Source organism: Cucurbita pepo, chromosome LG15 (genome assembly GCF_002806865.2).
Source record: "Cucurbita pepo subsp. pepo cultivar mu-cu-16 chromosome LG15, ASM280686v2, whole genome shotgun sequence".
In the NCBI taxonomy this organism is placed as follows: Eukaryota; Viridiplantae; Streptophyta; class Magnoliopsida; order Cucurbitales; family Cucurbitaceae; genus Cucurbita; species Cucurbita pepo.
The window spans coordinates 7,226,558-7,252,707 of NC_036652.1; the positions used below are offsets into that span (position 1 = coordinate 7,226,558).

The following is a 26,150-nucleotide window of genomic DNA, read 5'->3' on the forward strand; positions in this document are numbered from 1 at the left end:
TTTTTTTTTTTTTAAATTTAAATTTTATTATTGTACTTTTTTGATCTTTTAACTTATCCAATTTAATTAAATCTTTTAAATTTTTAATAGTCAATTTTGGTTTTTTATTTTCATTAAATTTCATATTTATGTCTCTATCATAAAGATGATCAGTGTATAGATAATAAATATATTTTTCATAAATTAGATAGTTTTTTTTTTTTTTTCCCTAGTAAGGATTAAAGTATAAAAAAATGTTTGATGATGATTTCTGTTTTTTGTTTTATTGTTAGCTTCCTCAATAATTATGCTTTTGGTGAGTTTTTCACATTTTTTAAGAATATTTTTGAATTTTTAATTAAATTTCAAAATTTTCGTTTTTTAGTTTCAAATAAACACAATTGGAATTAAACGTCTTTTAAACTAAAATTAAATCTAGGGATAAAATTTACCTTTAAATCTAAATACAAAAACTAATTATGTAACTTAGCATCATTATAATTTAAATTTCTTTATAATCAAATTAATTTCTTTGTCTATTATATTTATGATTCTATTGGTTACAATTCTTTTTCTTCCTATATATTTTAAAGTTATTTTTATAAATCACTCTATAATTATTCTCAAAAGTTATTCCAAACACAACTATTATCTTTCTATTTTTTTAAAATAAATTTTATTATTCATATAAAATTGTTAATTTAGTATTTTTTTTTAATGTATAACTTGAATTTGTATGTGTTGTATTCCTAAAATTCTTTGTTTGAGATTTTGTTCGTGATACATGTAAAGTGTTTTTTTTCCTTCGTAAATTGTGAATCTAAATATGAAAACAAATTAATGTTTACTTTTATTTGCAGAGGATTGCCATTGTATCGAAACCATGATCGAAATAGAAAGTGGCGTCGAATGGACGAAGAAGGAGGTAATTTTGTTTATAGAGAAGGGACTCTAGATCAAACAACACTCAATAGGTATAACTTTCATAAGACTTGGCCGAATAACAAGAGATACAAAAAGAATGAGAGTAGTACAAGTACCAGCGACGACGAAAATGATGATTCTAGTAAAAAAATTGAAGACCCCATCTGCATTGTTAGTTTGAAAGATGTAATAACATAACGAAACGGGGCAAGACAATATCAATTGACACATGAAGAACAATTTTGATAAGTTTTCCCGTAGCTCATCCCGAAGATGATGTATTCCTTAATTATTTGATGTCTTGAGGGATTAGAGGTTCTAGTGTACACATGAACAAATTTTGCATATGGAAGACGAAATAGGTTTAGTGAATGAATTTTGATGTGGACATTATCGTAGCATTGATCAAAATAGTATGGAAAATGGGCCATTGATGTTCTGTAAAGCCCACACAATTTTCAGGCTCTCTCATATGCAGAGGAAGTATATATGGCAAGAAGAATAGCTATGTTTATAATTATTTCTTTTGGTTGATTTCTCTCATTTGGTTCCAATGTTATTTCATTAAATACTTTTATAAGCTTAATTTTTATTTCATTAAACTAGTGAAGCTCATCCATTTTTTTTTAATTTTTTATAATAAAAAATCAATTAAGAAGTTTGAGTCCTCGCTCCTACCTTAAAAGTATTTATATAACTCGACAATTCGACCAATTTAGACTAAGTATTTATATAACTCGACAATCCGATCAATTTAGACTACTCAATCGAACCTTTTCCATTTTGATAATGAAGGGGTTTGCAAGAAATTGCCTGGAACTCCATTCCTCCATCTCTCCAAGTCGCTACAACCTCTAAGTGCAGGAATCCAAGAAGGAAGGTAAATAAGTAGGGCAAGAAAGCTAATCGGGAATCCAGGAAGGAAGGCAAATAAGTAGGGCAAGAAAGTTAATCGACGAAGAGGACGGTGACGACCATTACAGAGAATTCGACAGACAAGAGACTACGGATATCAAGCCTAGTGAGTTATTGGATATGTTTTTTTTCAGTTATGAATTTTTAAAAATAAAAAATTCAGTTGATTAGTGGGCTATACATTTTTTTTTGGATAGGTGTGGGATATATTTGAAAAATATTTCTATAGATATTTGGTAAAGGATTTGATAGAGATATATTTGTTAGATTATATGTGGTAGATTTAAATCTTTGTGTCCATCTTGATGAGTATGGAGCGATCCTAACATTGGTATCAAAGCTAACAGGTATCGATCCTAACAAGGTGATGGTAGGAGTTGGAATTTTTAAAATCTTAGACATAATTAATTAAAATGAAGTTCAAAAGGTAGAAATCAAATTGGTTCTTGAATGCAATTTATTTTGTACAAATTCATATTTTAAAATATCTTAAGAAATAGAAGCATCCACTTAAATTTATCAATTTTAAGATATATATAAAGACATAACCCTAAAGACGTAACTGACAGGTTCCCTTCTATCTGCCCATCCGAGTCATCCCATACTGGATTAGGAGCCGAGGCCGTCAGATTCATGATGTCACAGTCATCAAGCCTCATCTCAGAGAGCTTACCTCAGACTCGGTAAACACAAATATGCAGATGCAGATTGTTAACTTGATGAAACCCGAATCGACTTGGTTAGAAAGAAATGATAAATCCATGGTCAAATATTTGACCTAATTTTCAATTTAATTCCTGTGATTTAATTTTTTTTTTTAATTTGATTTCACTTCAACTTCTTTAATCCAATCCTATAAATCCTATCAACAGGTTAAAAATGCTCTTTCCAACCATCACAAAAGTAGAATATCAAACGACCTTTAAAATAATATTAAATATTTTAAGAGTTGAGTCGTTCATTATAGAAAATTGTAGAGCTCGTATTTTCAATTTAATCCGCTAAATTAGTTAATTATTTTAAGTCTAAGTAAAATATGATTTATGCATCAAACGAAATGAAAATTTAAAGAATCATAAGAATCAAATGGATAATACCAACTAGACCTAATCCTTCATAAACCCATTTTTTAATTCAATTCAACCAAACTAATTTCAAGACACAAAAAAAAAAAAAAAAAAAAAAAAAAAAAAAAAAAAAAAAAAAAANCACCGTTTCCCGCCAAGAGAACGGCTTCATTATCCCGCCATCCACATCTTCGAACTGTGGGACCCATCCACTAATTTTCTTTTTCTTTTTTTATTTATTTATATATATATATATTTTTTAGGAACATCCACTACCTTTGTTATTATGAAAAGATGAGCATTAAACCACCAAAAGCCACTCTTTTAAAAACACATTCGGGTCCAATAATCAAAACCAAGACAGGCCACTTTTTGAGTTCTTATTAACTTAACCTGCTTTTTATTCATGGATCTTAAAATGCAAAGGAACACATACCTGGCTTCCATGGCTTTCTGCTCTGTAGCCTCTGTATCTGCCGCCGCCATTTTCATAAAGCCTCAAACCCTTCGTTCTACCTCGATAATGGCAGAAATGGAGGCTCCAAGTTTGCTTCGTTGAGCCCCCATTAACGGCGGCCTAGAAGATATAAGAACAGGGTGCGTGTCTTTTCCTTAGCCTCGTTAAACGCGCCACCAATGTGAACGAAGGGCTACAAAATTGGAGATTTGTCAAAGTTTTTCTATTTTCAGGACAGTGCTCCGGCAATCAGAGAAGCCTGCTTCATTTCAGCGAGAAATTAGGGGAATGATGAAAAAGAAGGCTGGGAGGGGCTTTTCTTAAAGGAGGAACAAAAAATTCAAAAGGAAATATACCTCATTTTAGGTATACATACTGCACAGGCTTCTTCAAGACCTTATATTCTTCTTTAATGGCTGCCTTTGTAGCTGTAGTAATCTACTTGGTTCTTCTGCAAACACCCAATCTCTTTGCGGCTAAGGATGAAGAGTGGAAATCTGCTACTGCAACATACTCCAAAGAAACAGATGGGTCCATTGTTACAGGTACTCTTCTCCTTCGTCTGAAAGCTCATAGGATTATATTAGTGTTTAAACATGGTGATGGTGCTTTTCTGGGTTTGCAAAAGCTCTAATATGAGTGTTCAAGGGTTACCTTCAAAAGGTGGAAACTGGAAATCATAACTTTGATAATCATGTTTAGAACATGTTTGCCGGTGATTTTTGTTGAAATAGTTAAAATCATTTTTGTCACGTTCAAAATCATTTAGAAACATGCTTCTATCAATCCGAAGCTTAATTTTGATAGTCTGAAAATTGCATACAAAAGCCTAGAAACCAAATATTAGATGAATTATGAGTGAAAAAAGTGCTTTTGACCATTTTATAATCACTTTCAAGATAGTCATGTCTGGAATATTGTAACCTAAAGGGAGGGAAATTAGTATTTCAAATGCTCTTTTTTCCTACTAATGTTGCAGAAGGTGCATGTGGATATGGAGATCTGCATAAAATTAGCTATGGAAAATATAGCGCAGGATTGAGTAGCATGTTGTTTAATAGAGGGAGTACCTGTGGAGCTTGCTATGAGCTTAGATGTGTTGACCACATCTTGTGGTGCTTGCAAGGAAGCCCGACCGTCGTTCTAACAGCCACCGACTTCTGTCCTCCAAATTACGGCCTATCTTCCGATTATGGTGGTTGGTGTAATTTTCCTAAAGAACATTTTGAGATGTCAGAGGCAGCATTTGCTGAAATATCAGAGAAAAAAGCAGATATTGTGCCAGTTCAATATAGGAGGTAGAATCAATCTAAATGCATATAGATTCAAACGATTTGTCATCCTCAGCTAAGGGGAAAAAACTTGTTTTGAATGTGTGTAGGACGAGGTGTGATCGAAGCGGTGGATTGAGGTTCACGGTTAGTGGAAATTCTCGTTTCTTTCAAGTTCTGATTACTAATGTTGGGATGGATGGTGAATTAGTGGCAGTGAAGGTAAAAGGATCAAGAACAGGATGGATACCACTTGCAAGGAACTGGGGACAGAACTGGCAAAGCAATGTCAATCTTCATGGGCAACCTCTCTCGTTCGAAGTTACCTCTAGCAGTGGAAGAACACTTACTTCCTACAGCGTTGCACCTGCAAACTGGCAGTTTGGGCAGACATTTGAAGGAAAACAATTTTGAAATTGTTATGTAATTAAGGAATCTAAATCGAAACTAGAAACTTGAACATAAGGATACCGGCATGTTAAACCTCGAGATTATCATATCAGAGTCAAACTGCACAATGTTAGCAGTCTGGGCGTAAAGCGCACATAACTTTTCATCTTACTATATATGTTTCTACAGAAATACGCAGCAATCCCGAACCGGGTTTGTACCTTATGTGTTCTACTACGTATAATTCGGTACTTTTGGAACGAAAAAGAAATCATGTAACAACCACCTTGCATTATACTTCAGATTGTTCTCTTCTATTTCTGTCTTGAGTAGACTTAGATGAACGTCTCATGCTTGCAACAGAGTGGCTGAAGTATGTTGCAAGATGATCAGCTCTTATCTGCATAGATTAGTGACACTGCCAATCAGGGGAGGTTTTGGATTCCAGAAGCTTGAGAAACCGAAGCACTAACATGGAGAAGAGAGTAAACTGTAAACCGATTTCAATTCATCCAATACTCATGAGATCCAACATAATCGTAAAAGTTATCACAGATTTCCTCTGCTAAGCCCGGGTTGACTTAAGCCGGTATACAATTAAAGTGCATATCCAATGAAAGTTTCTTAGAATTTTCAGGTTTCTTCCAAGGAAGCATAAACAGACCATCTTTCTCGCCACAAGTTCATCCGCAGCTCAGTGCGTCGATATGCCGGTAGCTGGGTCGTCTTCTTCCTCTAGAAACTCAAGTGATTCACCATAAAGCTCTTGTGCATCCTTCTTCACAGTTCTTAAATCAACTGATTCTGTCGTTGATTCCAATCCTTTTATGACAATCCTGAAAGAAGTCTTATCTGGCTCACAACCTACTTTTTTCATCAAGTAATACGACTCCATTGCAAGTTCCCCTAGATTATAACTAACCAAAGCCTTCAGAAGATTGTTGAACCCCTCAATTTCAGGTGCTAGGTCAGTTTCTGCTTTTAAGTACGAATGAATTATTTGTACTGGTTCGAACAATCCATTGCTAGCCAATACTGAAACAATATCAGCATACAGCGAAATCTGAGGCTTGTACCAGTCCTCCTTTCTAACATCTTCAAAAACCTAACACTCAGAAATGGAAAGTAGTAATACAGGCTATCAGCAAAGAATATCGAACGAACTACAGAAGGCAAAAATCTATATCTCACCATTGCTGTGGATACCTCTAAAGATCGACAACTACCGTGCATGATCGAATATTCCCGATTACTAATCATTCAAATGTACAAATAAACAAAGAAGTCGAGTGCAGAGGCATCACCTTAAGAGCCAAAGAACACTCGTTCTGGCGAAGGAGCTCGCGAAGGACAGCCATCATATCGAACTTCAATAAGCGTCTAATTTTAGAATCATACACTCGGTCCAATTGTTGTAAATCTTTCTTAGCTCGCTTCAACGACTGTACCGCTTGAATTGCTTCGATGCTGAGGTTCCTCCCCTTCTGCAACGGCTTCCGATTTTCACTTCCGCCTCTCATTGTCACTCGCCGATATCCCTCCACCCTGCCTAGTCGCAGATAGGATACTTTCCCGCCGGAGCCCAGTAACGTGTACGGCGGACTGAGAATCGTCGGCGACGGAGTAGTTGCTAAGAAACTCATCCTTCAATATCTCTCTCCCGCGTAGTCCCTCCCGCCTACTTGTTCATCCACGAATTTTCTGTCTTCAATCGGTTTGTGGTTATTATATATTTTTTTAATTTAAAAAAAAAAAAAAAACCCTAAATTATTATGGTGTAAAATCTCAAAATTACCCTTAAATTTAAAAATAAAAAATAACAAAAATATTATTGCAATCAATAAAAAATTTAATTTTTTTAAAGGGGTTAATATTACTTTTAAATTTTAATATTTTTATTTTATTTTTTTAAAATGGAATGTTATTAATAAAAAATTATAAATTGAAAAGTATTTTTGAAATAAATATTAAATATTTATTTATATATTTAAAATAAAATGAATATTTTTATTAATTTAATAAAAAAAAACATCTGATATATTCATGAATGACACATAAACATGTTTATTGAACTCGTGGGGACCTATCCAAACGGGACGAAAATGGAGAAGAAACAAAGAGAGAGATTTATTGTTAGCTAAACGGGGTCGAAGACGGGAATATATTGTTCGTCTCTATCCTTGTAGTTGCCTCCGACTCTCACAAATCTCCCCCGACCCGCTCTAATCCCCACAAAAATAAATGAAAATTTTAATGGAGATGAAAATTGAAACGACAAGTGACACTGAAACTTTACATGTTTTTATCTCAAATTAAATATTTAATCGCCCACAAAAGAAAAATTGTGTATAATATATTTTAGTTTTATATCTATTACATTAATTATTTATTTGGATTAAAATTTTAAAATAAAAAAAAAATATTTTAAAGTTGAAAAATTAACTTAACCTTTGTAAAAAAAAAAAAAAAAAAAAAAAAATTGTCACNCAGTCCATATAGCGTAATCGTGTACGGTAAGAAATGAGAAAGCCAGCTGAATCGCTTTAGCTGTATCAGCTGCAGTTCGTTATCCTTAAACCATTTGCCGGTAAACGACCGTCGGCGTCGGACCTCAGAAGCTCTGCGGACGGCGGCGGATGGCGACTATAGTAGGGACGCCATGGGTGAGGATTAGGGCCTTCCCGATGCTGAATCCTCCAATTCTGCATCACTCAAACTTGTATTTTGCGGAGAGATGCTTCCCTAAATTTCGAAGGAGTTTTTCGGTGTCGGCGTCCGTGGATAAGGTCGATGGAGAAGTTAGAGTCCGTTTTGCTCCTTCGCCTACTGGAAATCTTCATGTTGGTGGAGCAAGAACTGCGCTCTTCAATTACTTGTTTGCTAGGTTTGTTTTATTGACTCTTCCTTTTGCTTCTATTCGTTGTTTAATTAGGTTTTTCAGTGATCATTGCGCTTGGTTTTGGTTATCGGTAGGTTGAGGATGGTTGGGAGGGAGTCATTCACTTAGGAAATGAACCTGAGTTTATAAGTAAGTTTATAAGTAAGGAATACATCTTCATTGGTACGAGGCATTTTGGGGAAACCCGTGAGAGCTATTGTTCAAAGTGGACAATATCATACCATTGTGGAGATTCATAATTCTTAACATGGTATATAAGTCATGCCCTTAATTTAGCAATGTCAATAGAATACTCGAGTGTGGAACAAAGAAATTGCTAGCCTCGAAGGTGTAGTCAAAAGTGACTCATGTGTCGAACAAATGGTGTACTTTGTTCGAGGGCGCTTGAGAAAAAAGTCGAGACTCGATTAAGGGTAGGCTGTTCGATGGCTACATAGATCTCAGGGGAGACTCTATGGCGTTGTTCGAGGGGAAGATTGTTGAGGATTGTTGGGAGGGAGTCCCACATTGGCTAATTTAGGGAATGATCATGAGTTTATAAGTAAGGAATACACATCCATTGGTACGAGGCCTTTTGGGAAAGCCCAAAGCAAAGCCACGAGAGCTTATGCTCAAAGTGGACAATATCATACCATTGTGGAGATCCGTGATTCCTAACATTTCTGTCCAAGTTCCATTTTACTTGTTTGTCATTGTTTTGTTTCGTACTTACGAACTCGATGTCTCAGGGCCAATGGTGGAAAGTTTGTTCTGAGAATTGAAGATACTGACTTGGAAAGGTCCACTCGACAATCTGAGGAGGCCGTGTTGAAAGATCTTTCATGGCTTGGTCTTGATTGGGATGAAGGTGTTTATGTTCTTCCAGCTTTAAGTCATGCGTTAATTTTGGAGTATTTGCTTCGTCTCAATTCTAGTTTATGCATTTAATGTTGTTTGTCTTAATGTATTGGCATCGGTTCATTCGACTTAGTATCATAATGCTTGAGTCAATATACAATTTTTAGAGCATTCCTGAATGCGTAGTTATATTTTTGATGTTATGTTCTTCGAAGAAGTAAGAATGGAGCTCTTTACTTCATCATTATTATTAGTTTCTGAGATTCTGTTAGTGATTTAACCATATGCAGGTCCAAGTGCTGGAGGAGATTACGGTCCTTACCGACAATCAGAAAGAAATACGTTATACAAACAGTATGCGGAGAAGCTTTTAGAATCCGGTCAAGTATATCGATGTTTTTGTTCAAACGAGGTAATCAGAACTATCATATATGATATGTTTTATGTTTTATCGATCTTGAAGTTCTGATTACTTGAGCAATGTTACTGTCGTTCTCTTCAGGAACTAGAAAAAATGAAGGAGGTCGCAAAGCTGAGGCAACTTCCACCTGTATACATGGGAAAGTGGGCCACTGCTACTGATGAAGAAGCACAGGAAGAATTGGAAAAGGGTACCCCTTACACGTATCGATTTCGCGTGCCTCAAGAAGGGAGTTTGAAAATCAATGATCTCATCCGAGGGGAAGTAAGCTCTCCACCTATCTTTCGTTATCTTGCCTATATAGTTTATCGACTCCAGACTGCATGTTCTCTAGCATCGCTTGTCTTGAATCCATCTCGATTTGAAAATAATCAACAGAAAAAGAATGAATCGGAATTGATCGATATATTCCTCGAAACAACTAAAAGGAAACGAAAAATGGAACATATTGAGGTTGTATCGTTTCTTCCGTGGGGTTCTTTTGTTTGACACGCATTGACATAGGACAGAGGATTTGAAGAGCTACAAATCAACTCCACAATTAATAATGATTACTCACTCAACCCCATTAATCAAAATTATGTTGTATCTTGTTGTTAACTTTGTTTGCTAGTGTCATGAAGGTTAGCTGGAACTTGAATACACTTGGAGATTTTGTAATTATGAGGAGCAATGGGCAACCTGTCTATAATTTTTGTGTCACTGTTGATGATGCTACCATGGCTATCTCACATGTCATAAGGTAATAACCTGATCCTCCGTAACCTATATGAACTTGCTGTTCCATTTATTCTCTCCTTGAATAGTACGTTCCACTTGTTGAATTTCCGTTACGTTGTAATATGTTAACTAATTTTCTAATTATTTTCATTTCAGGGCAGAGGAACATCTACCAAACACTCTTAGGCAGGCGCTGATATATAAGGTAATCGCACACCCCTTTTCCCTTCAGGTATCCTATATCAGATGCTAATCAAAGGACTTCGATTTCCCTCGTCAATAAATCCTCATGTTACAGGCTCTTGGTTTCCCAATGCCTTACTTTGCACACGTTTCCTTAATTCTTGCACCTGATCGTAGTAAACTGTCAAAACGACATGGTGCAACATCAGTTGGTCAGGTAATCCTTGGTTGTATAAGTCTTATGCCATTGGTAAAAGCTTGTATATTCTGTGATATATTATGTCTATTAGTATATTCCAATGTTTTTCTTAAAGCTCTTATTTAAGTGTGATATGCAAATTTAAATTAGAAAGAAATACCGCCTGATCTCTGTAAATTCTGCTTTGCAGTTCAGGGAGATGGGATATCTACCCGAGGCTATGGTTAACTACTTGGCTCTATTAGGTTGGGGGGATGGTACCGAGAACGAGTTTTTTACTCTCGAACAACTTGGTTTGTGATTCTATCTGTGGTTCTATTATTGATTCTTTTTGTTAGATGAACACGACTCTCCATAATGGTATGATATTGTCCACTTTGAGCATAAGCTCTCATGGCTTTGCTTTGGGCTTCCCCAAAAGGCCTCATACCAATGGAGAGAGTAGTCTTTGATTATAAACCCATGATCATTCCCTAAATTAGTCGATGTGATATTGTCCACTCTCCATAATGGTATGATATTGTCCACTTTGAGCATAAGCTCTCATGGCTTTGCTTTGGGCTTCCCCAAAAGGCCTCATACCAATGGAGAGAGTAGTCTTTGATTATAAACCCATGATCATTCCCTAAATTAGTCGATGTGATATTGTCCACTCTCCATAATGGTATGATATTGTCCACTTTGAGCATAAGCTCTCATGGCTTTGCTTTGGGCTTCCCCAAAAGGCCTCATACCAATGGAGAGAGTATTCTTTGATTATAAACCCATGATCATTCCCTAAATTAGTCGATGTGGGACTTTCATTATCCAACACCTCCCCTCGAACAAAGTACGCCTCCCCTTAATCGAGGCTCGACTCCTTTTTCTTTTGGAGTCCTTTGTTTGACATTTGAGGATTTACCAATCTATTGGCACGACTAACGACTAAGTTTAGGGCATGGCTCTGATACTATGTTAGGTGAACCGATCTCCACAATGGTATGATATTGTCCACTTTGAGCATAAATTCTCATGGCTTTGCTTTGGGCTTCCCAAAAGGGCTCACGCCAATGGAGAGAGTATTCTTTGATTATAAACCCATGATCATTCCCTAAATTAGTCGATGTGGGACTTTCATCATCCAACATTTTTTACTCTTTTCCGGTCTTTATTCTAACGATTTTTAAAGTTTGTTTCTGAATTACCCTTTGGCTGTCTTCTTGGACTGACAGTGGAAAAGTTTTCAATTAGCCGTGTAAACAAAAGTGGTGCTGTTTTTGATTCTACCAAGTTAAGGTAAGAATGATTTGACTGTAAGTGGGTACAATTTTTCTTGCTCTTAGTAGCACATCCCTGCAGTTCAATTTTAACAATGTAACTAAAATTTTATTTGTTTGTCAATTTGAATTTGTAGTTGTACTTAGCTAATATGTTTGCTGTTCGTGACAACTAGGTGGATGAATGGTCAGCATTTGAGAGCCCTTCCATCTGAGGAATTGACCAAGCTTATTGGTGAGCGCTGGAAGAGCACGGGTGTCCTGACAGAATCAGAGGGGCCATTTATTGAGGTAAGAGGCTATTGTGTAGGAACTACTTTTGGATATGAAACTGAAAATATTAGTAAACATAAAAGAACGATCACATAAAAGAGTAAATAAAGTGTCCACCAAGGATGAAAGGAGCTTACAGAAAAGGACTTCAGTTGACATAGAAACAGGAGAATTTTAGGAGCTGAAGGTCTAGGAAAGAGTGACTATGGCGACTCGAAGCGCTTTATCTTGCTAAATTCAAATCTTTTTCCATACCTTAGACTTGCTATGAGAAGTACGAAGCTTTAAGAAATTGACATGTCGCTGTGTCCGTGTTTTGTTGTGTCTCTTATCCATGTCTGTCCTTTTTAGCTGACAGTGATCTTGTACCTTGATGCTTTTGTCTCTTGAGAATAAGCCGGCCCTGCTTAGAATAAGGAGGAATGTTTCTGTGAGACTTCCTACTCCCAAGCCACCTAAACTTAAAAGGGATAGAGGCGAATTTCAAGTTTACTAAATTGATACCTCTTTGCCCTCAACGTTAGCCTGGGCGAAGATGGGGACAAGGAATAAGGATTGAAGCCCCATTCCGACAGGGGTTACCCCTTTGTAATGTGTAGAGCCAAGTGTAGTGTGGTGTAGTAGTAAGCACTTCTAAGCCCCTTCCTGGCTACAGGATGACTCCAGTGCTTTGGGTACTACGGACCCATCCATTGCAGCAGAGCCGTTCATCATGCTTCCTGGCTCCTTAACTTGCATGTGAATCTTTATATGTAACTTTATAATAGTATTATATCTTATCAGTAAAGAACTATGGTGGAATAACCATCTCCTTATGTCACACCGCTGGTTGCTTCAATATATTTCATTTTTCTGTGCGGCAGTGATGCTTTGTTAATTTGAATATAACAATGCCTTTTTCCTTTCATAATGTGTGCTACAATCATGAAATCATTGCACGGGGAGTTATGTAATTTTATATATAGGAATCAGTTCAGCTGCTGAAAGATGCAATTGATTTGGTAACTGATGCTGACAAGGCGCTCTCAAACCTTCTGTCCTATCCTCTGCACACTACGCTGGCAAGGTATGTTGAATTTCATGCATATTGTTGTTACTACCATGATATTGTTTTTCGCAAAGTAAGACTACAAAGTTGGTGAAGTTGATTTGAGTTCGGCTAAGGGTGTTGAAACCTCTCCGTAGTAGACGTGTTTTAAAACCGTGAAGCTGACAGCGATACGTAACGAGCCAAAATGGACAATATTTTCTAGCGGTGGGCTTGGACTGTTACAATGGTATCAGAGCCAGACACTGGGTAGTGTGCCAGCAAGGACGCTGGGCCCCAAAGGGGATGGATTGTGAGATCCCACATCGGTTGAAGATGAGAACGAAGCATTTCTTGTAAAGGTGTGGAAACCTCTCCCTAGTAGACGCGTTTTAAAAGCGTGAGGCTGACAACGATATGTAACGGGCCAAAACGGACAATATTTTTTAGCGGTGGGCTTGGACTGTTACAGATGATATCAGAGCTAGACATCGGGTGGTGTGCCAGTGAGGACGCTGGCCCCCAAGAGGGGTGAATTGTGAGATCCCACATCGGTTGGAGATAAGAACGAAGCATTCCTTGTAAGGGGTGGAAACCTCTTCCTAGCAAACACGTTTTAAAACCGTGAGGCTGACGACGATACGTAACAGGCCAAAGCGGACAATATTTTTTAGCGGTGGGCTTGGGCTGTTACAAATGGTATCAAAGCCAGACACCGGGTGGTGTGCTAGCGAGGACGCTGGGCCTCCAAGGAGGGTGGATTGTGAGATCCTACATTGGTTGGAGAGGGGAACGAAGCATTCCTTGTAAGGGTGTGGAAACTTCTCCCTAGCACACGCATTTTAGAACCGTGAGGCTGACGACAATACGTAACGGACCAAAGTGGTGAACTTGGGACGTCGTTACTTGATATCTTCAAGTTCTTTAAATTATGGATGGTTGAAGACTCTCCTAATGCCTGCAGTTCCGAAGCTAAGCCTCTTGTAGAAGATAAGCTTTCTGAATTCTCAGCCAGCCTCATAGCTGCATATGATAGTGGCGAAATCCTCAGTGCGCTTGAAGAAGGCCCTTCTGGCTGGCAGAAGTGGGTGAAAACTTTCGGTAAATCATTAAAACGCAAGGTAATTTTCAATTCACTGGCTCTTTATAATTTGAGTTCTCACTTCCTTATACATCTTCTTCATATTATTTACTACTCAGTAGAAAAATCAGAATCACCTCTTCCTAATTTTACCACAAATGGCAGGGAAAATCACTTTTCATGCCACTACGGTTGTTACTCACTGGGAAAATTCATGGCCCTGATATGGGGGCCAGCATGGTCTTACTCCATAAAGCGGGATCGTCCGGTGTCGTTGCTCCTCAAGTCAGGTTCGTGACACTTAACAACAGGTTTGAAATTCTTAGACAAATTGACTGGGATTCAGTGACCCAGGATAGCCCCCTTTTCGAGTCATCTGCCCCTGCGTCGGTCCCGAACTGAAGTTACTCTTTTACAGTTTTGATCGGACTTTCATTGAAATGTGTCAAAATAAACTATTCTTGTGTCCAAATAGTTTCAAAGTTTTTGTTATCGTAGTTATGAGAAATAACCAACAGATGAGGCGTAATCTGTATTTTGTAAGGTAGCATCCTGTTTTCAGTTGCCTGTTGCCTGTGTTTCTGCTGATGTTTGTGCCTGGAATATCCAGTATGTATTGAGCTTGGAAAGGGTAAAAAAAACATGTCACTGGAACCTGGTTCCAGTTTTACGATAGCCGAGGGCTCGATTGAGAATGATTCGAGTTCGTCTTTTTCAAGTCTTTTTGATCCATTCTAACGTTTCAACTTGTATGGTTCGCTGCAAAATAACTGTTTTACCATCCAATTATCTAGATTCTAGACCAACATAGATGATTCCAACATTTATCATCCACTTGTTGGAGCTTTTTACGACCCGAGTTGGCTGATTAGTTGAACTAGGTTTTATACGAAAGAAAAACCAATGTTAAGCCGAAACATGTATTGTCTTTCGTTGCAAGTAGCTGTTTTTTCGGTTTAAATACTATGATTTCTGTACTTGACGTTGGTTCATTTTGGTCTATATACTTTCCGCACTTGTTTATTTTGATTTCTATATTTTTATAACGTCCATATTAGTTAGGTAATTTGATTGTTTGTACGCATAATTATATTGTGCAATTTAATTTAGGGCGGTACTGCTCTTGTGTTTGCAATTTTCTCACTAATTTCTACAAAAATAATTTAAAAATTTTCGTAAATTTGCTAAGTTAGGCTATTTTGCCGAGAATTGTCTCGCGCCCTAGGTATTCTCTACCTTCCTACCTTTGTCGGGTTCGAGTACAGGTACCCTTTTGTTGAAGGTCGTTCGAGCTTTTCCTTGGAGTATAATATAGGTTACTTCAGTGTCGTAGCGCCTGGTACTCGAACATTGGTTTGAGGTATTTTCTCTACCCTTTTTACACTAAAAAATATCGGTACCTTGCATCCTCAAATTGATAGCCGTCTTTCGACTAACCTACCCTCCGTCCCTCGAGACCAACAAGGGACAGTACAGGAATTTTCACATGGGCACCTTGCGTCCTTGAACCGATAGCCCTCTTTCGACTAACCTAGTCTCTTTCGTCCATCGGGACCAACAATGAGTAGTACAGGAATATTCACCTGTTGTCCATCGACTACGCCTTTTGGAATTTATGTTTGGTTAGTGCATAAATCAATTATCAAGTAATTTGATCCAAACCCACCGTTTTTTTTTTAACAAAAATTTAAATCTAACGTTGTTTTTATTAAATATAATACGATATATTTTAAAATTTCATTCAATTGGGTCATAATAGGTTCGGTAAAATGTAAATGAATGAAAATTTTAATATTAAAATTAAGCAAGTGCGTGTGATGCACGCGAGCTTCAACCCATCGGTTTCGTTACGATGTAAACTTTCCGATAACGGAATTATCGGCTCTCTCTCTCTCCCTCTTCTTTCAATGTGATTTTGTGGGACAAGCTTCGACTCATAGGGTCTGCTACTTGCCAACAAATCGAGGCCCCAAGCAAAAGATGGAAATGAGCAATCAGTTCTCATGAAGGGATTCAGCTTCGATTCGAGCGTTGAACCGGTAATTTTCTTTGATCCAATCCATCGTGCGAAATCCGTTATAATGTCTTTTTGGAATTTATGTTTGGTGAGTGCATAAATCAATTATCAAGTAATTTGATCGAAACCCACAGTTGTTTTTAACAAAAATTTAAATCTAACATTGTTTTTATTAAATATAATACGATATATTTTAAAATTTCATTCAATTGGGTCATAATAGTAGGTTCGGTAAAATATAAATGAATGAAAATTTTAATATTAAAATTAAGCAGGCGCGTGTGATGCACGCGAGTTCAACCCAACGGTTTCGTTTAAATGAAAAATTTCCGACAACGGAATTATCGGCTCTCTCTTTCCCTCTCTTCTTTCTGTGTGATTTTGTGGGACAGGCTTCGACAGGGTGTGCTACTTGCCAACAAATCGAGGCCCCGAAATGCAAAATCGACTAGCAATCAGCAATCAGTTCTTATGAAGGGATTTAGCTTCCGTTGAATTGAAGCTATAAACCGGTAATTCTCTTTGATCCAATCCATTTCGCACCATGATTCGCTGAATGGATGTGTGTTCTTTCATCGTGCACCAATGTCGATTTCGCAAACACTAGGTGGCACGTCCAGATGCGGCCGTGCGATCGGCCCTTCCCTTGACAAGATCGTTAAGAATGCGGCTTGGCGTAAGCATTCTCACCTTGTTTCCTCTTGCAAATCCGTTCTCGATAAGCTTGATTCTATTAAGGAGGCTGCTCTTGATCCCGCATCACCGATTGCTGGTCTTTCACCGGCTGATGCGGAGTTTGTGCTCCAACCCCTCCTTTTGGCTCTTGATGCCGCCTACGTCAAGGTTTCCGAGCCCACGCTTGAGTGCGTCTTCAAATTGTTCTCCCGCGGTATTTTCTGTGGGGAGATCGAGCGGCCGGATGGCGAGGCGAATTCCGGTGCCAAATCCATTATGTATAAGATCATTGAGTCTGTTTGCAAGTCGGGAGGTCTAGGTGATGAAGGAATTGAGCTCACTGTTCTCAGAGTGTTGCTCTCTGCGGTTCGATGCCCTTGTGTATTGATCCGCCGGGATTGTCTGGTTACTGTTGTTCGGAATTGTTATAATGTCTATCTGGGTGGTTTAAGTGTTACGAATCAGATCTGTGCGAAATCCGTTCTAGCTCAAATAATGGTCATTGTTTTCAGTAGGGCGGAGGAGAACTCCATGGATGCTCCTTTGAGAATAATTACTGTGAGTGAATTGTTGGAATTTACAGATAAGAACTTGAATGAAGGCAATTCTTTATACTTTTGCCAGAACTTTATTAACGAGATAATGGATGCTAGCGAAGGGATTGCGGACTTGAAGCTTTATTCATTTTCGGCACAATTGCAGAATGGCCATGCTTCGCCACCGAAAGGTGACAATAAAGGTGAATCTGATGTAGGAGAAGTGGAGGATGGAGCTGAATCAGGTGGTTGTAGTAAGATTAGGCTGGATGGATTCCATTTGTTTAAGAATTTGTGTAAATTGTCGATGAAATTCTCATCACCGGAGCACCCAGATGATCAGATCCTCTTGAGAGGGAAAATATTGTCTCTGGAACTGCTAAAGGTGGTCATGGGTAATGCAGGCCCGGTTTGGCGCTCTAACGAGAGGCAAGCATTTCATTCTCCATTGATCATTTTACTGATTCTCTTGTACACATCTTTAGAACTGCCTTGAACTTCCCTGTTCCTGCAAAATTTTGACCAAATTAATTTTCTACCTTTAAATTATGTAATGTTATCTTATTAAACTAGGTATCTTCATTGGCAGTCAGCATATTTTCTTATTTTGTTTTGACAAATCTAGAACATGTTCAAGCTTCTTATGACATATGCCATCTCATTTCAAAATCAACCTTTTTTTTTATATAAGAGACTGGGATGCATTAATCACAAAAAGCACGGGGCATGGAGCCCCGCTCCCAAATGAAGCTATAACGACACAACCTCTCGAATATGGAGGATTTGAGCTAGGCTATAGTTACGAAAAGAAAAGAAAAAAAATCCTTGTGTCTAAGACATCGCAATCAGGACGTTACTTCAAAATGAACTTCTTAGTTTGTCCAAGTACTGTGTAGTAAGCTATTGTTGATTGGATAAACTGTGACAGATTCTGTCACTACTGGTTTCAGGTTTCTCAATTCTATCAAGCAATTTCTCTGTTTATCATTATTAAAAAACAGTGCCCTGTCGGTGATGGCCATCTTCCAGCTTCAATGTTCTATTTTTACGAGCTTGTTGACAAAATTTAGATCAGGATTGAAAGCAGAAATTGGTATCTTTTTTTCCATGCTTATCCTCCGAGTGCTTGAGAATGTACTTCAGCCTAGTTTCTTGCAGAAAATGACCGCGCTTAATTTGTTGGATAAGATATCTCAAGATTCACAGATTATGGTCGATATTTTTGTCAACTACGATTGCGATGTTGATTCCCCAAATATTTTCGAGAGGTACTGCTCTTGTATATATCTTTAGTTTCACATATTTATTTTGTTTGACTCGATACAAATTGTTTGGCGTTGTTATTTTTATGTTAACTTTATACCCCATTGACACGTGCAGGATGGTGAATGGCCTTTTGAAAACTGCTCTTGGACCACCTTCTGGTTCAACCACAACATTGTCTCCAGCACAGGATGTCTCATTTAGGCTTGAATCTGTTAAGTGTTTAGTAAGCATCATTAAATCAATGGGAACTTGGATGGACCAACAATTGAAGCTAGATGATACATATTTTCTCAAGACTTCTGAGAACGATGCTTCTCCCGAGAATCCTTTAAGTGGGGAAGAAACAGCTGCTGTTGACCCTGAGCTTCAATCAGATGGAAATTCTGAGTTCTCAGATGCTGCGACACTTGAGCAACGAAGAGCTTACAAAATCGAACTCCAGGTTTGAGCATTACTTAATCTCTAGTTGTTACATTTTATTTATGTGGGTGACTAGTGGTGGCCCCTGTTCTAGCAGTCTAAAGGCTCAAGTTAGGACAAAATGGATAAATCCTATGATGGCATTTCATTGGAATGTTTTTTTTTTTTCTTTGGTGCGGTAGTGGAAGAAAAGATGATTAGAGGCTATAATTAGAGAACGGAGAATTACACCAATATAAAGCTATAAAGAGAGCCAAGTTAAGGTGAAAGCCAAAAGATCAGACTGAGTTATTGAAGATACTGGAGATGAAAGTTGTTATTGTTGATGGTTTTATTTGTTTACTTATTTGTTTCTTTCTTTCTGGGTGACTAACTATTTTATGAGTAAGGAGAAACTAACAAAAGAGGAAGGGAGATAAGACATCCTCTAGAGTGAGTTTACAGTTGGGAACTCTGGCCTGGGTTATAGATTGCATTTCTTCCATTATCTCCAAAGTAAGGGGGAGTTGTTCTTGAGGAAGAGAAGGGTAGATGATGCTCTTGCTTAGGTTCAGTTACTTTCTAATAGTAAGGGCTCTTATCGCGTGATTATTTTGGAGTTTTTGGAGGGAGGAAGGTCAATCTGTCTGCAATATCATTTTGGCCAATTAAAAAGCACTGTACTTCTTGGTATTTGCCTTTCCTTCTTGACTTGTCATCTGGTTAATCCTACTTGTTTTTCACATTTTATTCTTTACTAATTGTTGCTATTACTTGCATTGACAATTTCCTCAGATCTTGTCTGGTAATTTCAACAAATTTCAACTTGGATGTAATTAGCCTGAAGCACATTCTTCTGACAATTTTCCTGATTTATGTTCAGAAAGGTATTTCGCTGTTCAATAGGAAACCTTCCAGGGGTATTGAGTTTCTAATTAGCACAAAAAAAGTTGGTGGTTCTCCTGAAGAGGTGGCTTCTTTTCTCAAGAATACCAACGGCCTGAATGAAACAGTCATTGGGGATTATTTGGGTGAAAGGGAGGAATTCCCTTTGAAAGTTATGCATGCTTACGTTGATGCCTTTAATTTTAATGCGATGAACTTTGGCGAAGCAATAAGGTTTTTCCTGCGAGGCTTCAGGTTGCCAGGAGAGGCACAAAAGATTGACCGCATCATGGAGAAGTTTGCTGAGCGGTACTGTAAATGTAACCCTGGTTCATTCACAAGTGCAGATACTGCTTATGTTCTTGCTTATTCTGTAATTATGCTGAACACGGATGCTCATAATAACATGGTGAAAGAAAAGGTTTGGTTCTAACTTATGCATTTGATTGCATATTGGTTTAACAGGCTGCTTGTAACGCTAGATGATATTTAGGTTACTTCGATGACCCTGATCTATAAACCTATTTGTCTTTTTTTATTAATTCCTACTGTGGAGCTTTCATATAATCTCTTTGACTTGTCTAAGAGGTCAGAATGTTGGATGGTGAAGTTGTAATTGATTATGAACCAGTGTGGGTTATTTACACAGACGGGATAAAAAGACTGGGGATCTGTCTCTTTCTCGCGCGACCAGTACCGCCCTATCTATAGTTTCATTTCCACTTCAAAACCGTCAAGTTTTTCAATGTTTTATGTGGTAGATTTGAAGGGGGGACTTGTGCATGTCCAGGGATGGATTTCATGGAAGTAATATTGTCAGACTTAATGCATGAATAAGGTTTATAAAATTTGATTTCTGGAGATATTTTTGCTTGTGTGGTGACTGGTGAATGCATGTAACTATTTCTGAAAACATTTACATATACTGCTACATTTTATTCTTAAGTCTTCTTTACACATTGATATAAGAAGTTTGAGTTGTATTTTTATTTTTTTTAATTTTACTGTACTTCAATATTTTTCTGACTTCTAGTGTGTAATGTGCTTTGGTGTTGGATATTCAGATGACAAAAGCTGATTTTATCCGAAATAATCGAGGAATTGATGATGGCAAGGATTTACCTGATGAGTATCTTGGTACTCTCTATGATCAGATTGTTAGGCATGAAATTAAGATGAATTCTGATTCTTCAGCTTCACAAAGTAAGCAGGCAACTAGCATCAACAAACTTTTGGGCTTCGATGGTATACTCAATTTAGTTTCTTGGAAGCAGACAGAAGAGAAAGCCGTTGGCGCCAATGGGCTTCTTATAAAGCACATACAGGAGCAGTTTAAGGCGAAGTCTGGAAAATCTGAGTAAGCTATGAAATGAAATCTTAGTTAATATTCAATGTGCTAGTGAGAAACTGAGTTTCTTTACGTCAATTGTTTTCCATTGTAATTTGAAGGTGCAAAGCTCTTCTGGTTCATTATTGCTTCTATCTATACTAGAAAGAGTAGTATGTCTTCGTTCTTGCTCTTACTTTCTGTTAGTTTGTTGTGGATAATCAGATTGCCTTGTATATGTTGTATTGAATCATCTATATTTGTCAATGGAGTATTTTATTTGGTTGGGGCACCTAAAAGATTAGGAGTTTACTCTTATTATAAAAAAAATGGGACTTATTTTATCTACATTTGCAGATCTGTTTATCACGCTGTGACTGATATAACAATATTGAGGTTTATGGCGGAAGTCTGCTGGGGTCCTATGTTGGCGGCATTTAGTGTGACTCTTGACCAAAGCGATGATAATGTTGCTACTTCTCAGTGCTTATTAGGCTTTCGGCATGCTGTGCATGTCACAGCTGTCATGGGCTTGCAGACTCAACGGGATGCTTTCGTGACGTCCATGGCTAAGTTTACCTATCTTCATTGTGCTGCAGATATGAAACAAAAAAATGTTGAAGCTGTGAAGGTATGCGTATTCTCATCATTAAATCAGAAAACAATTTTTTCCTCTTAAAAGATTGTCCCATGAAGGGTGATTTTCTATATTGCCCAAATGAATTGAGATTAGTCTATAAAACAGATGCCCGTTTTTCCACTGCTTTGATGCATATGCTTATCAAATCAGGTCCTATGTGCGAACACTATGTTAAGGAATAAGCCTTCTTATAAGGGCTAGAAGGCAGGACAATAATTTATGGATCCATTTATTTTTGTCAAATCATGTTAAATAATACGTGAACAGCTATCTACATAGTCTGGTTTTTAAAATTTTGTTGTATGGTCAATTATTGTGAGTCAGTGAGGGTGTTTTTTTTTTTTCTTTTTTGTTCTCAAAAAGTAATTTCTTTTCTTCTCTGAATCAATGCATACGTGCAGGCTATAATATCGATTGCCATAGAGGATGGTGATTTTCTTCAAGAGGCATGGGAGCACATATTTACATGTCTCTCTAGAATTGAGAATTTACAATTATTGGGAGAGGGTGCACCACCAGATGTATCCTTTTTGACAACGTCAAATATTGAAGCTGAAGAGAAAGCACTGAAGTCGATGGGTTTATCAACTCTGAAGAAAAAAGGTCTCCAAAATCCAGCTGTTATGGCTGTTGTTCGTGGAGGTTCATACGACAGCACCTCTCTTAGAGCGAATTCTCCCGGACCCGTAACTCCCGAACAGATTAACCACCTAATTTCAAACTTGAATTTGCTGGATCAAATAGGCAATTTTGAGTTGAACCACATATTTGCTCATAGTCAAAGCTTGAACGGTGAAGCAATTGTAGCATTTGTGAAGGCCCTTTGCAAAGTTGCTATTGCAGAGTTGCAGGCTCCTACAGACCCACGTGTGTTCAGCCTAACCAAATTAGTTGAAGTGGCGTAAGATCTTTTTCTCTTTTTCCTTAACTTGTATTGCTTCATCTGCATGGTGTTTAATGGCCTAAAGTGATGAAATCTTTAGCTTTAAAGTATTGTTTATATAATTATCTTTATTATATCACAGGGTTCCATGACATTTATAATATCTTTCCAGTTTAGGTAATTCTTCAAATTTTCATAACGTGTCTCCTCTGCTGTCTTTAGGTTGAAATAACTATTTATATAATGATATTTATTGTACAATAGGGTTCCATGACAAATAATTTATATGTATAAAATCTCTCAGTTTAAGTAAATGCTTCGAACTTTCATAACGTGTCGCCTCTTCAGGCTCTCTGTTGTGTCCATATTTAGAAATGGAATGAGAAAATCACCACACAACATTGTCTCTTGCAGGCATTACAACATGAACCGCATCAGATTGGTGTGGTCTCGCATGTGGAATGTTCTCTCTGATTTCTTTGTGTCAGTTGGCTTATCAGAAAATCTGTCAGTTGCAATATTTGTGATGGACTCACTGAGACAGCTCGCCATGAAATTTTTGGAGCGTGAGGAGCTTGCAAATTATAACTTCCAGAATGAGTTTCTGAGACCTTTCGTAATCGTTATGCAGAAAAGCAACTCCACGGAAATTAGGGAATTAATAGTTCGATGCATTTCGCAGATGGTTCTCAGTCGGGTCAATAATGTGAAATCTGGATGGAAAAGTGTTTTCATGGTAAGTTCTGAACATCAGTAATAAAATTTGGGTATCACAATATTTTGTATTGCATTCGGTAGATCTATTCCTGTTTTTAAATTTTAGTTCGCCTTCTCTTCTTACCTTCAACTTCACTTTGAATCAACACTTTGACTGTTAATTTTAGCAGGGAAGGGATTCAATGTATGAAATTGAACTGAAAATCCAAATTACAGCACTTAAAATTTAAATTATTAGGTTCGGACTGATTTAATCTTTTGTGTTAAATCTTTAACATATTATATGATATTATTATGCTTCTAGACTAGGAAAATTAAGTAGATTCCATGAACAAGATCTTGCGGGCTCTCCTCCAAATGATGATTATTTTTATGTTTTTTTACCATGGGTGTAATAGAGTCGTCTCTGTTGTCTCAGGTTTTCACTGCTGCTGCTGCTGATGAGCGGAAGAACATTGTCTTATTGGCTTTTGAAACCATGGAAAAAATAGTTCGAGAATACTTTCCTTATATAACTGAAACTGAAACTACAACGTTTACTGATTGTGTTCGATGTCTGATAACTTTTACAAATAGCAGATTTAACAGTGATGTAAGTCTCAATGCCATTGCATTCCTCCGGTTTTGTGCCGTAAAACTTGCGGAAGGGGGACTTGTTTGCTATGAGATGGTAGGAGAAAATGGTTCATCCAAATCTCTTGATGCACCCACACCTACACCCACACCCCCAGATAAGGATGATTATGCTTCCTATTGGGTTCCTCTGCTTGCAGGTACAACTTCTGTTAAAACTCGATTTTTGCTCGACGAGATGCATAATTCAACGAACTCACGTTTTTATGCATTTTTCGTGTACTTTTTGTCATGGGGATAAGATTTTATGAATGAAATTTTCTATACCTGTTAAGACTTCCACGTTTTCTATATAATACTTTCCCATTATCCTTTCAGGGCTATCAAAGTTAACATCCGATCCTAGATCACCAATCAGGAAAAGTTCCTTGGAAGTACTTTTTAATATCCTGAAGGATCATGGTCATCTTTTCTCACGTCAATTTTGGGTTGGTGTTTCCAATACCGTAGTTTTCCCCATATTCAATTCTTTGCACGAGAAGAAAGAAGTGGACATGAATGAACATGATGAACATTCAGAAGGAAGTACCTGGGATTCTAGTACCTGTCAAGTGGCGGCTGATTGTTTAGTAGATCTGTTCATTAGTTTTTTCAGTGTAATAAGGTCTCAACTGCCCGGCGTGGTGAGGATTCTGACCGGACTCATTAGTAATCCGATCAAGGGTCCTGCCAGCACGGGCGTCGCTGCGTTGATGCGTTTGGTAGGTGACTTGGCTAATAGGCTTACTGAAAAGGAATGGAGAGAGATTTTTCTTGCTATGAAGGAAGTGGCCACGTTACCTGTGCCTGGATTTATCAAGGTCCTGAGAACCATGGATGACGTTAATGTTCCCGGGATCTCTCGATCTTCTAATGATGTCGATGTCGCTTCAGATCCAGGTCTTTCAACCGATGGTCTCGATGACGATGATCTGCAAACGGCCACCTACATTGTTTCGAGAATGAAGAGTCATATCTCAATGCAACTCCTCTTCTTACAGGTTTGCTTCCTTCTCATGTTTCAGAAAAGTTCTATTATTTATAGTATATAACACTTTTCCCCTTTGTTTGTTCAGGTCGTTACTGATCTCTACAAGAACCATGCCCAACCATTCTCATCAGACAACATTTCCATCATTCTAGACATCTTTTCTTCCATTTCCGCACACGCCCAGAAACTGAATTCCGACACGATCCTTCAAAAGAAGCTACAGAAAGTATGCTCCATCCTCGATATATCCGACCCACCCGTGGTTCACTTCGAAAACGAAACTTATCAGAGCCACCTCAACTTTCTCGAGAGTATGCTCGCGAAAAACCGCTTACTAACCAATTCAACTCTTATTGAATCCAAACTCATCACATTATGTGAAGAAATTTTACATATTTACTTAAAGTGCACCGAGATGCCAGGTCAGCCGAAAGAAACCAACCCGGCCGTGCCACATTGGATTCTTCCTTTGGGTCCAGCAAGGAAGGATGAACTGGCTGCTCGAACGTCTCTAGTCGCCTCAGCATTACGGGTTCTAAGCGGGTTCGAAAGGGATCTATTTAAAAGGTATGCTCCACAACTTTTTCCATTGTTGGTAGAGCTTATAAGGAGTGAACATAGCTCTGGAGAAGTTCAGATTGTTTTGAGCAGCATATTTCAATCATGTATAGGCCCAATAATCATGCAATAATAAGATTATATATATACATTCTTTAGCATTCCTTTGTAAATCATTATATATATATATATATATATATATATATATATATATATATATATATATATATATATATATCTAGGTGGCTTTAAGGTTTGAGCCAGCCACATTTTTTTGTAGAATATGCCAAGTCCCAAAAATTTTGCCTAGTGGAGAGAAGATGTATGTGCTAGCATTGATAATATAAATTTGAGAGAAAATTCTTTTTTTTTTCTTTTTATTTATTTATTTATTAAATCCTTTTTTGGGATTTAATTCCCATATGGTTGCCATTTGTAGGCTTTCCTCGAATAAAAACGCCATTGTTGAGGACGATTTGAGTCATTTTAAATTATTGTTCTTGAGTATTTGAATTTCTTATCTTTTAGTCGAGAGTAATATGTTTTTAACATTGTTTTTATAATGATTTGTGTAATACGTTTGCCAAGTAAGCAATTATACGAGTCAAGCTTCCATATTTCCTTCGGTATGATTATTCCCGACGATTGTATTTTTAGCTCGTTCAAGTTCACATGTAATCTTTTATTTGTATTTATAGATAAAGAATACAGATAACCCATTATCCATTGACATCGATTATCAGTA

General features: G+C 37.5%; 5 protein-coding genes across 8 annotated transcripts in view; 4 read left to right on the forward strand and 1 right to left on the reverse strand.

Moving 5' to 3' along the window:
- The window catches only part of LOC111811813, a 3,282-nt gene extending 1,855 nt beyond the window's left edge, over positions 1–1,427 (forward strand). Inside the window, exon 2 of the mRNA XM_023698852.1 lies at positions 840–1,427. Coding sequence (XP_023554620.1) covers positions 840–1,101 — 262 coding nt within the window. The 3' untranslated portion in view covers positions 1,102–1,427. The remainder of the gene's footprint in view (positions 1–839) is intronic.
- Positions 1,428–3,186: 1,759 nt separating this feature from the next.
- LOC111811790 (protein THYLAKOID ASSEMBLY 8-like, chloroplastic) lies at positions 3,187–6,685 on the reverse strand. Of its 3 annotated transcripts, none has more exons than XM_023698821.1 (6): positions 6,308–6,685; positions 5,290–6,108; positions 4,864–4,987; positions 4,413–4,555; positions 3,699–3,904; positions 3,187–3,535 (listed from the first exon to the last, which is right to left on the reverse strand). In XM_023698821.1, exons 1-2 carry the CDS (start codon positions 6,644–6,646, stop codon positions 5,698–5,700), a joined length of 750 nt encoding a protein of 249 aa, XP_023554589.1. In that variant the 5' UTR covers positions 6,647–6,685; the 3' UTR covers positions 3,187–3,535; positions 3,699–3,904; positions 4,413–4,555; positions 4,864–4,987; positions 5,290–5,697. The 3 variants fall into 3 exon arrangements, with proteins under 3 accessions (XP_023554589.1, XP_023554590.1, XP_023554588.1); XM_023698822.1 differs by having other exon boundaries at positions 3,187–3,601; positions 3,699–3,845; positions 5,085–6,108; XM_023698820.1 differs by having other exon boundaries at positions 5,085–6,108.
- Positions 3,595–5,119, forward strand: LOC111811788 (expansin-A16). Its single transcript, XM_023698817.1, has 3 exons — positions 3,595–3,887; positions 4,322–4,640; positions 4,724–5,119. The coding sequence occupies exons 1-3, from the start codon at positions 3,755–3,757 to the stop codon at positions 5,025–5,027; spliced, it is 756 nt and encodes a 251-aa protein (XP_023554585.1). The 5' UTR covers positions 3,595–3,754; the 3' UTR covers positions 5,028–5,119.
- Positions 6,686–7,496: 811 nt separating the features above from the next.
- On the forward strand, positions 7,497–14,631 carry LOC111811675 (glutamate--tRNA ligase, chloroplastic/mitochondrial). Its single transcript, XM_023698670.1, has 13 exons — positions 7,497–7,887; positions 8,631–8,749; positions 9,030–9,151; positions 9,242–9,424; positions 9,784–9,902; positions 10,037–10,085; positions 10,179–10,280; positions 10,453–10,555; positions 11,474–11,537; positions 11,695–11,809; positions 12,757–12,857; positions 13,783–13,939; positions 14,065–14,631. The coding sequence occupies exons 1-13, from the start codon at positions 7,640–7,642 to the stop codon at positions 14,299–14,301; spliced, it is 1,719 nt and encodes a 572-aa protein (XP_023554438.1). The 5' UTR covers positions 7,497–7,639; the 3' UTR covers positions 14,302–14,631.
- Positions 14,632–16,276: 1,645 nt separating this feature from the next.
- Positions 16,277–25,858, forward strand: LOC111811630 (brefeldin A-inhibited guanine nucleotide-exchange protein 1-like). 2 transcript variants are annotated; one of them, XM_023698571.1, is made up of 12 exons: positions 16,516–16,592; positions 17,216–17,556; positions 18,078–18,395; positions 18,508–18,835; positions 19,676–20,098; positions 20,742–21,034; positions 21,362–21,635; positions 22,046–22,545; positions 22,942–23,263; positions 23,663–24,017; positions 24,196–24,857; positions 24,933–25,858. In XM_023698571.1, the coding sequence occupies exons 1-12, from the start codon at positions 16,581–16,583 to the stop codon at positions 25,536–25,538; spliced, it is 4,434 nt and encodes a 1,477-aa protein (XP_023554339.1). In that variant the 5' UTR covers positions 16,516–16,580; the 3' UTR covers positions 25,539–25,858. The 2 variants fall into 2 exon arrangements, with proteins under 2 accessions (XP_023554337.1, XP_023554339.1); XM_023698569.1 differs by having other exon boundaries at positions 16,277–17,556.
- Positions 25,859–26,150: the final 292 nt, after the last annotated feature.

Excerpts from the sequence above, each read along its gene's own strand:
- LOC111811790 (XM_023698821.1), bottom strand. The coding sequence starts at position 6,646 with ATGAGTTTCTTAGCAACTACTCCGTCGCCGACGATTCTCAGTCCGCCG. Across the intron at positions 6,109-6,307 it reads AGTGTTCTTTGGCTCTTAAG|GTTTTTGAAGATGTTAGAAA; the intron begins GTGATGCCTCTG and ends TCTGAGTGTTAG.
- LOC111811675 (XM_023698670.1), top strand. The coding sequence starts at position 7,640 with ATGGCGACTATAGTAGGGACGCCATGGGTGAGGATTAGGGCCTTCCCG. Across the intron at positions 9,903-10,036 it reads GCTATCTCACATGTCATAAG|GGCAGAGGAACATCTACCAA; the intron begins GTAATAACCTGA and ends TTTTCATTTCAG. Across the intron at positions 10,556-11,473 it reads TTTTACTCTCGAACAACTTG|TGGAAAAGTTTTCAATTAGC; the intron begins GTTTGTGATTCT and ends TTGGACTGACAG.
- LOC111811630 (XM_023698569.1), top strand. The coding sequence starts at position 16,502 with ATGTCGATTTCGCAAACACTAGGTGGCACGTCCAGATGCGGCCGTGCG. Across the intron at positions 23,264-23,662 it reads GATGGAAAAGTGTTTTCATG|GTTTTCACTGCTGCTGCTGC; the intron begins GTAAGTTCTGAA and ends CTGTTGTCTCAG. Across the intron at positions 24,858-24,932 it reads TGCAACTCCTCTTCTTACAG|GTCGTTACTGATCTCTACAA; the intron begins GTTTGCTTCCTT and ends TTGTTTGTTCAG.
- LOC111811788 (XM_023698817.1), top strand. The coding sequence starts at position 3,755 with ATGGCTGCCTTTGTAGCTGTAGTAATCTACTTGGTTCTTCTGCAAACA. Across the intron at positions 3,888-4,321 it reads AGATGGGTCCATTGTTACAG|AAGGTGCATGTGGATATGGA; the intron begins GTACTCTTCTCC and ends CTAATGTTGCAG. Across the intron at positions 4,641-4,723 it reads GTGCCAGTTCAATATAGGAG|GACGAGGTGTGATCGAAGCG; the intron begins GTAGAATCAATC and ends GAATGTGTGTAG.